The sequence below is a fragment of the Limanda limanda genome, chromosome 10 (genome assembly GCF_963576545.1).
Source record: "Limanda limanda chromosome 10, fLimLim1.1, whole genome shotgun sequence".
Lineage (NCBI taxonomy): Eukaryota > Metazoa > Chordata > Actinopteri > Pleuronectiformes > Pleuronectidae > Limanda > Limanda limanda.
Genome location: NC_083645.1, coordinates 829737 through 840237, shown reverse-complemented (window position 1 = coordinate 840237; position 10501 = coordinate 829737). Strand labels below are relative to the sequence as shown.

The window sequence follows — 10501 nt, the reverse complement described above, 5'->3', positions numbered from 1 at the left end:
TCATTTAATTTAGATGACATAGATTTTTTGGTATTTGTTGATAGCAGACATTCGTGTCAGTATTCACTTTTTTTAAATTTTTGAATTATATAAGTAGGCTTTATGAGTCTTGGCTCAGAAACTCAGAAACAACATTTGAATTGTGAACTGAAATTGTTCAAACAAATGCTGGCAAAATATAAAAGCATTTTAATACAAAGCATTTCATGACATGATTTTCAGGTTTTCTAATAATAACAGGGGGGAGGTATAGTCGTGCGAACTTGTGTGGAGCACATATATGTAACTGAGCAGAGACAGTATCAGCAGAGGGACGAGGAAATGGAAGCCTCTGTATAATCAACTCACTCTTACCAGCCACCACTGTGAGATCAAGCAGCTCAAGCTGCTAATTATAGTAATTATGATTCATTACTGGCTGAGATTAATTTAATAAAGAGGAGGTTGAGCAGAGCTCGTTAACCTTCATTAGAATAATTATAGACACAAGACACACACACACATTCTCACTCACACATTCACACACATGCACACACGTACACTTGTGACTAGAGAGAGGGAGTCAGTTGGCACACACTGTGGGAAAAGGACACACACGCACATGCTCACACACAGACATACATAAGCCTAATTAACTTGTGAAATTTAGACAATACTATATTATAACAATATTAAATTGTTCTGATAATGTTCTCTTTTTGTTGACTGCTCTTTTTAATTTATTTTCTATTTATATAATAACATCATTTTATACTGTTCATATGTATTTATTATCATTAAACCCACATATAATTAGTATTATTATTGTTTTTGTTTTTGTTTTTGTTGTTGCTATTATTATCTAAAAAATCTGGAGGGGAAAAGAGATCTGGATACTCTGTAAGTATCCGGATGTTAGGGTCTACTTGGCTATAACCACACCTGTCAGAGTCATGGAGTCAGACTGATATTTAAACTGCATCATGTTTTAACCAAGAGCAAAGTTGTCATGTGTATTTTATTTGACAGGGCCTGGATTTATTCACGCCTGCATCTCACATGCAGATAAAACAAAAATAATAAGAGCCTTCCATACCCCTCTGTTAACTCTCCATGTTGCAGTGGGTGGTAGTGCTTTTCTTTCACTTCTTAAAATGCTAATATTTCCCAAGGTGAATAAGCTGCTGTGATATAAAGTTCACACATTGACTGTTTAAAATAAAGTCATAAAGCCTCCGGGCGGAAGCAGGAAGTAGATCAAAAGGCTCGTAATGGGTTCAGCTCTCTGATTGGATAATCATGTCTCATTATTTCAGTCATTATTTTGCCGAACTTTTAATTTCGTCCCCCTAAGGATCATTGAGCAAGGCAATTACATGGAGCTGACCTTGCGTATTAGGACCCGGGAGGAGGACAGGAAAGATGTCCCGTCGCCTCTCTTTCTTTTTGTAATTTCTTCCACAACAATATAAAAAGGGTTGCGTCACTGCTCTCTACCCTCTGCGGTTCAAAATGACAGTCAACGGAATATTAAATCCCCAGCATTAGAATAAACACGTCGTGTGTTAAATCAAAATCCAATTCTGTGGTCTATTATTTTCTGGCATAGTAATGACTGCCAAGGATTAGGAATCAATATTTCACTGCAGCGGAGACATTACCGGCTTTATTCAGGCCGTAATTGAGTTTTGAGGAGAGGCCCTGCCCTGGAATCTGCATCCGAGATAAGAGCTGCATTCATGTGGATGCACTGGTCGAGCTTTACGCATCAGCTATAGTTTACACTCAGTTCCACTCTAACCGTGTGTGTCCCTGCAGCTGTCCGCCTCCCTTCAGGCCACACACCTCTCACCTGCTCAGGCACGCGCACAAACAAACTAACATCCTTAGAGGTGCGAGCGCGCGCTTCCTTTGCTCTGTCTGGTCGTCCTCGTGCTCGTGATGGACTGGTCTGCACCTCAACGTTGTGTGCGCGCAGCCCCGAGATAATGGACCATTAGTGGAAACTGGATTAATTTGTAGCCAATTACAACCCGCAGAGTTCAATTGGAATGCAGAAACAAGGAGAAACGCACGCACGCACGCATGCACGCACGCACACACACACACACACGCGCGCGCACACACACACACACACACACACACACACACACACACACACACACACACACACACACACACACACACACACACACACACGGTTATACGTGAATGTAGGATAGAGAATAGAGGGGCCGGCTAAAAACCTAAAAAGGAGTTGCGAATTGGAGGAGCTAAAAGAGAGAGGGGGTGGGGGTCTTCACTTAACTAATAGAGGGAGGGAGGGAGGGAGAGAGGGAGGGAGAGAGGAAGAGAGAGAGCGAGTAGGTGGGTGTGTGTGTGTGCGTTTTAACCATTAGAGATAGATCAGCGTCCGTTCCGCCCTCAACTCCCGTTAGGCTTCCAGAGCGCGCACCCTCCGGTGAGCAGATTAAGCGCGCGGTGCTGGAGGTCGGGACGCTGCGCTGTTTTATGTGTGTGTGTGTGTGTGTGTGTGTTAGTGCCAGAGCGGGACACCGGGGCTGAACGAGACTCATAGACTCAGTGCTAGGGCAGACGCTGTGTTGTAGCTGGGACCTGGAGGATGAAGGGACAGAGCCGCAGAGAAGAAGTTCAAAGTTTGACGGGACAACGTCCGGTAGCCTGATCCACTCACTCCCGCATCCGTCACTCTCACCGATGGAAAACTTTACCGGGCTGAAAACATCCCCTCACACTGGATGTTGACCGCCGCGTGGTGTGAACTTAACAATTTTGAAATATGCAGTCCCTGTAAAACAGTTTAAACTGAATCTTTTTGCATTCAACACCGCACCTGTAATTTAATCCGGATTTTCGATCTATGGGAAAAGGCGAGTAAAGTGATGAACCGGGACAGAGCGGTACCGGGGCCCGGAGGAGAAGGGGTCCAGGCCGTGATAAGCCGGGAAAGAGCCGTAGCCGGGCCCGTGGTGGACGCGGTCCAGTCCGTGATGAGCCGGGACAGAGCGCCAGACGGGGACGGGATTCAGACAGTGGTGGGCCCGGACAGCGGAGACGTGCTGGACGGAGTTGCCTCCGGGGAGAAGCGGCTCTTCTCTAACGCGGTGGCCGGAGGCAGAGATGTTCAGGCCGGGGAGAACCACTCGGATCCCGCGCCGACAAACCCGGTGTTAGTCCCGCCACCGCAGGTAGATGCATGGATCAATGTTGTGTGTGTGTGTGTGTGTGGGGGGGGGGGGGGGGTTCAACATGTCAAAAGTTACACGTAATTAAGAGTAGAAGACAACTCATGATTGTTGAATGAGGTTTAGAGTGTAAGTGGCGAACTGTTTTGGGTTAGATGATGATGATGATGCTGCTGATGATGATGATGATGATGATGATGATGATGATGATGATGATGATGATGATGATGATGATGATGATGATGATGATGATGATGATGATGATGATGATGATGATGATAGAATTTGTCACGTAAAACGTCCTGCGGCCCTGTGGTGACATGTTGTCCTCCGGTGAGGGCCAACTAAGACATGTAATCAAAATGAGGAGCCAGTTTTAAAACAGTAAAAAACGCAACAAAATCACACACATTTCCATATGTGAAACACGCTCACTTCTTCTTCTTACGCTATTTTATAATATAAAGAGGAGAATGAAATCAGAATTGTGAAGTGCAGCATGTAAATGAAACAATATTTCCCTTCCCTTTAATTAGAAAAGTTATCAGCTAAACGAAAACTTAAGTATTATCGTTTAAAAATAGACTTCAATTAAAGAAGTAGACTTAAATTGTCGGGAGACCCTCGTGTCAATTTATTGGAGACAGATTAAATGTCTCTGGTGTAGATTACAACCCGGTTTTGTTATGATGGCCTGATAAGAATATATATATATATATATATATATATATATATATATATATATGTATATTTATATGCAAAAGATTGTGTGTCTTTTTGTTGTTGGCTGTCGTGAAATTATTCTTATCACCAGGTCCAATGGTCCAACCCTCACGCTCCCTCGGATTATTAAAAAAGAGAATAATAATATTATTAATGTGAGATTATTCATGTAGACCTGCACTAGACTTACTTCGTTAGTGAGTGACTGGTCCTAAACCCCACTGAACTACATACACTTGGCACCATTTTGGTTTGGCATAAATCTTCAGGAAATAAATTCAATGCGCATATCAGCATCATGTGGGGTCAAACTGATGTAACTTTCATGAGTGTTGGTGATTTTAGGGAAATAATAAATCAAGGCTTAAAAATAAATGCAAACGATCTTTTTGAAAATCACATGGTTTCGCTCATCAAAAATAATAAGGGCTTTTCATCCTTATTCTACACTCTGCTTTTCCTTCAACAGCAGACGTGTAAAAGTACAAGTGGGCTTGATTCGTTTGCCTGCTGATAGCCTACTGACCGCTATATATTGGATACAAGAAATATCGTTGATTTATGTGGCTGCTGTGTCTGTGTGCTTTATGAATACACTTTACAGTCCGTTTTATTGGAAGTGATGTGCGCAGTTCACACTTCTGTTTGTCTACCTCCAGGTCACAGCGTGATCGTAAACTTAGATTCTTCTTCTTCTTCTTCTTCTTCTTCTTCTTCTTCTTCTTCTTCTTCTTCTTCTTCTTCTTCTGCTTCTGCTTCTGCTTCTTCTTCTTCTTCTTCTTCTTCTTACTGTCATTGTATTCCTCGCGTTACATGTAGCCTGTGTTTTACAACAATTATTATTATTACATCGTAATGTAAAGAATTGTGGCACATATTCAAAATTAATAATAATAATAATGTGACTAAAATAATAATAATAATAATAATGGTAGTTGTGGTAGAAGTTGTGGTAGAAGCTATAAGTAATTGTAAGTCGGTTAGACATGATGAGACACGGTGAGCTCCACAGGTTTGTACCGTGTGAACAGCTGCACTTACACAGGGACGAATACACGCAACTTGTAAAGAAATGACGAATTGTGGTGTGTTGTTTGTCAGGGCCCCACCGGGCACCGGACCACCTCTTTCTCCGTGCTGGACATCCTGGACCCAAACAAGTTCACGAGCAGCCGACGACCGCAGCAACACGCGAGCCACCGGGGAGAGCGCGAGCTGAGCGCGTACGGAGCGGAGAACCGGAGAGGAGGAGTGGTGGAGCGCGAGCCCGGTCTGGAGCCCAAAGGCTGCTACGGGGCCGAGGAGTACCCGAGGAGTAAGTGTGACTTTACACGGAATTAACGTTTAAACACGGGCTCTGGCCTCTTTTCACTCCGCTATGTTCCCTCGCCTCTCCCCCCTGTCCTTATATATTATGGATACATTATAATTATTATTAATAATGCGTAATAATAATACAAAATACAGCTATTATTATATTAACAAATATTGATATAACTATAAAAAGAAAAGCTCAATTCAAAAAGAAAAAAGGCCCGAGGTGGGCTAATTGGAAATGTTTGCGTGTGCATGCGTGTGTGTGACATCGGTATTATTGATTGGTGAATATTGGTTTCAAACAGCAGTCTGTACTGTGTGTTTCCTGTCTGCTATCTCAATTCTTCATTTGTTGCGTTTATTTCGTAAATTTCTTTAACATTTAGATAAATTCAAAGCATGAATTAATTAATTATTAAGATAAATGTACCAATGCTTTAATGTGCTCCGATATTTTTTTAAAGAATTGCAACACAAATAAAAAATTAACAGAGAGAAAAATTGATTCACATCGAGAGAAAGTAAAACCAAACATGTATTTTAATCTAATGAATTAATTGAAACCACTGGACCGTGGAGAAGGTGGATATGCTTATAAAATTAAATTATATTTCCTGTAGGGTTTATTCAAGTAACAGCTAAGTGCTAATTAAAAATGTCATCAACAGTATATGTTGAAAAAATATTGCCATCTATTGTTCTACAGAGCAAAGTTTTCCTATTATATACATATTGAAGTAGAATGTATAGTGATTCAGTGCTAGACTTGTGAGTTAATTAGAGGTTGTGGTTCAAACAATAAGTAAAAAAAAATGTCAGCCTATATAATTACTGAACCATTTCTAGAATTTATAATGACACAAGCTTTTACTTTACTAAGTCACTAGTAAAAATATTTTAACATTTATTGTTTTTTAATCATTTTTTTCCATATCTTCCTGTTAAAACCTGTTGAAAGTATTTTCTTTGAATTCTTTATTCCAGACACATGTGAACATGAGTTGGAAAGATTTTTACTTGAATTGTTGCTTCACTGTGGTCACTTTTCTATCATTTCAGGGCAGAGTAGGTTTTATTTTTTTCATGAAAGTGGCTTATTAAAATTATAGTAAAGTAAGGACTGATTTTAATTACAAGTAGACAAAATGTTCACATTTTCACATATAACTCAAATTTTTGGACATTTGAACAACATGTAAGGCTCCAGTTGTTTGTATAATTGCAAATTTAAATACTTTATTTTATTAAATCGTAACCACAGTGTTCACTAAAATTATTTTTTTAGTTCGCATTATTATTTTTTAATAACAGAAACTAACTGACAGACAGCCAAGCAGGAGTAGGAAGAACTCCAGCTGTCCCACAGCTCATTTTGGCCTCTTCAGACGATCAGACCCTTTATGGAGACTGATCTGGCTTAATTGGACAATTTCCAAACGTTGGACTATAACGGCTCAAAGAGAATTATAATTGTAATATGTGTGGTAATTTGTCATTTGATGAATTAGAAAAAGTTTTTGGTACTACTTTATCATAGAATAAAGTACATCATATAATGTATAATGCAACATAATACATTATAGATAATAAGAAATAATACAACAACTTTCATGGTGATTATCTATAAATATTTACAAATTCACTGACACACCACAAATCTGAGGCAGAAAAGGATTCTGGAATCTAGGGTACAAGGAAAAACTGTTTGGTTTGCTAAAATCAGAAGAGAGACTGAGAGAAAGAGGAGGTGGAAATGGGCCCTAAAGCCATATCCTGAGGCTCTACAGCAGATCAGTCCACTCCTCGACAGAATATTTCCTTCACAAAGATTGACTCTTTCATGTCACTTCCAATTGTTTTTTCAGTACTTTACTTTGTTGAGCCTGAAATGTAGCACTGACAATGGTCAGGTGGTAGCTCAACCCTCTGGTTACTGAGGGGTATTAACATCAACAGTTCTTTAGCTGAGTTGTGATTATGACAATAGTTGTAATCTGACATTACTTTTGCTGTGTGTATTTTCAGAGGAAGGCTTTGCATACAGAAGCCCAGATGAAGATGACTATCACAGATCTGGGACGCCAGACTCAGAGGCTCCAGATGGCCCCTACAGCAGTGAAGAGAGCAGCTCAGCCTTGCCCAGTAGTGGAGAGAGAGAACAGGGCCAGCATAGCCACCAAGACCCCTCCAGAGACACCAATAGCCCAGGAGGAGGGTCTGCAGGCCAGATCAGCAATGGCCAGACCAATGGGGGCCAAGGGGTCAAGCCCAAGAGGAAGCGCTCAGGCTCAGACTCCAAGTCAGGGAAGCCCCGTAGAGCCCGGACTGCCTTCACGTACGAGCAGCTGGTGGCGCTGGAGAACAAGTTCAAGTCCACCCGCTACCTGTCAGTGTGTGAGCGGCTTAACCTGGCCCTGTCGCTCTCCCTCACTGAGACACAGGTCAAGATCTGGTTCCAGAACCGCCGGACCAAGTGGAAGAAACAAAACCCTGGTGCTGACACGTCCGCTCCCACCGGCGCCGGAGGGGCTGGGGGAATAGGGGGAGGAGGCTTGGGGGGTCTCAGTCCTCTCAGCCCATCCCCACCAGTCAGTGGGCACCTGGCCATGCATGCTGGCTATGCCAGCCACCATCACCCTCCCACCGGCAGCCTGGTTCAGCTCCCTTTCCTCACAGCCAGCCACGTCCTGTCCCCATTCATGTTGGGGACGCAGAGCTATGCTGCGCCCGCTTTCTACAGCACACATCTGTAGACACACGCCACAGAGAGGTTGGAAGCTACACACACACACACACACACACAAAAACAAACCTGACAGATCCCCCCTCAGAAACACTCTGAGCCAGAGAGACTGAAACGTTTCAGTGATATGAGTGAACTGCAGCAGCACAACAGGCAGACTGTTCATGTTCAGCTCTGCTCCTGTTTTTAATACCAACGTTTGAAGGCTTTACTTTCAATGGATTATTTTGATAGAATGTGAATCTCTACCAGAAACTGTACATAAACCTATGTTCTAGCTCCCTACTCTGAATGCTGTTTTAAAATATGTAATAGACAAATAGCTGAGTTCTTTGTTTGGAAAAAAATTTAAATCTGTATGAATATTGAATGTTTATTTATGACTTAAGGAATGGCTTGATCTATTGTCAGTACCGTGTAACTCCAGCTGTGATTGTTTTCATTTGGACTGTTTCTGTTCAATTTGTTTCCAGAAAATCCTTGGATGTATTAAATCCTAAGCTCAACATTGTCTTTGATATTAAAATAATGACAATTAAACATTGAAACCTGTCCAGTGACCTTTTAATTATGAAGTGAAGGATGGAGCATTGGAGCAGTGGAGCAGTGGTTCAGCAGTTAGTAGCCTCAAAGCACCAAGGTTTTGTGTTGTAAACTCGTGGTTGGCCGATGGTATGATCTGATGGACTAAACAATTGAACTCAGCATGAAATCTTTATAAGTGAATTCACAAATAGCAGTGACTTTAACCTTGGTCCAAGCAGACACTTGATGTCCCGGACCATGTGACCCTCAACATAATGACACTACTGATAGTGAAATTGAATTGACATTATAGAGCAGAGACTAGAGTTCTGCTGGATTTGATTCAGCTCAGTTTGTTTCAGATTCAATTCAACTAACTCTACTACTACCACTCACAGCTAGTAGCAGTGCTAATGCGCATGCAGTCTGCAAAAAGTAAAAAATCAGAGGCTCCAAACACCAACAAAATGTCAAAAATAGCCATATGCCAGATGTCATGTGCAACATCTCATATCATCAGATTAATTTGTTAATTTACAATTACATTGAGTCATTTACAGGCATGTCTTTCTGTGCAGTAAAACAGGGACATTTCAATGTGCTTCACATAAGTTCAATACATGCACAATTTTCAACTGAAATTCCAGGGAGAAATAAGAGAGTGCTTTACTATTGACTAAAACTCATGAAGTCCCTAAGAGACACATACTGAACATCTATCTGCATGATGTCATGTGACTTTGTTTGCATGACAACAACAACATTTACAAAATGGCAGCCTAGATAGTTGGCACATATGACAAAACTAGGAAATTCTGAAAGGTTTGTTTTTTGTCACTAAAGGTCTCAGCCCATTCAAAAATTGAAACCATGTCCGATATAACATTTCAAAACTGACCACATTTCTTGAAAAAATGTATACAAACCAAGTTATTTAAATATCATATCTTCACATATGACTTTTTAAAATAGTCATGAAGAATAATACAAAATATGGCCATGAGCAGCTTAATTATTCAGTTGTTTCAATTGTTTAGATTTTTTTTGTTCAATTCAAAGCAATCGATGCAAACAGAAAACTTGTGAAAAGATAATAATAACATTGGAATGAAACCATTTTTGCATTTTAGTAAATAAAACAAACAAACAAATAAGTCATATTTTGATATCCAATGTTGGGCCTATTTCACACATAGCGAAAGGAGTACAAAAAGTTGAGGCCTTGTTAATGCATGGTGGGTCTGCCAGTGTTACCCTACCAATTGGGAGTCCAAAAGCCACTGAAACAAAGGAGCTTCCAGGCAGAGGTTGCCACTAGCCATATTCTTTTGCGTTCTTATAGGTCGTCCAACACTTAACACCACGTCTCCACCACCACCGAGTTCCTGTTGGTGTTCCAGATGATTTGCACTGATCAGGTCAGACACTGGCCTGTGAAATGTGTCAAGTGTGGTCGTGCCAATTTCTGCAATCAATCCAACCTCTAACCTCTATGAAATTCAATGTTCGTCTTTGCTTCACTAGGGAAAGAAATTGTTTCAAACATTTATCATATGGCCGAGGCTAAACTGACAAAACACGTGTTACAGATGGAAGAACTGAAAACAATGGCTCAAACTTCCTCCTGATAATACCTTTTTTTTCCTCCTTCAGTGTTTGTTCTTCTGTAAATATTTCACAAGTATACTACACAAGCCATTTTTCTACACAATGTTTTCTACAGCTACAGTAGCTTATTTGGTTTGCATATTTTGTGTTTTATAACAATTGCAAAGTTAATGTGATACATATTGCTGTGGAAACACTTCTGGTGAATGGTGTGTATTTATACAGTGCTTTTCTAGTCTTGATGACTCAAAGCGCTTGTTAGTAAAATTTTCTTTTATCATTCATCCATTCACGCGCACGTTCATACAGTGCATGGGCAGCACTTTTTTTCTCATCCACAGCCGACCAAAACATATGCATATACCAACTGAATTAGTTTGTAAAATTAAAAACTAGTTTC

General features: G+C 40.7%; 1 protein-coding gene across 1 annotated transcript; it reads left to right on the top strand.

Moving 5' to 3' along the window:
* Positions 1–2882: 2882 nt before the first annotated feature.
* Positions 2883–7978, top strand: nkx1.2lb (NK1 transcription factor related 2-like,b). Its single transcript, XM_061080146.1, has 3 exons — positions 2883–3188; positions 5010–5223; positions 7251–7978. Exons 1-3 carry the CDS (start codon positions 2883–2885, stop codon positions 7976–7978), a joined length of 1248 nt encoding a protein of 415 aa, XP_060936129.1.
* Positions 7979–10501: the final 2523 nt, after the last annotated feature.

What these genes read in the sequence shown, in the direction of transcription:
- nkx1.2lb (XM_061080146.1), top strand. Translation starts at nt 2,883, where the DNA reads ATGAACCGGGACAGAGCGGTACCGGGGCCCGGAGGAGAAGGGGTCCAG. An exon ending in TGTTAGTCCCGCCACCGCAG is followed by an intron (nt 3,189 to 5,009) that starts GTAGATGCATGG and finishes GTTGTTTGTCAG; the next exon opens with GGCCCCACCGGGCACCGGAC. An exon ending in GGCCGAGGAGTACCCGAGGA is followed by an intron (nt 5,224 to 7,250) that starts GTAAGTGTGACT and finishes GTGTATTTTCAG; the next exon opens with AGGAAGGCTTTGCATACAGA.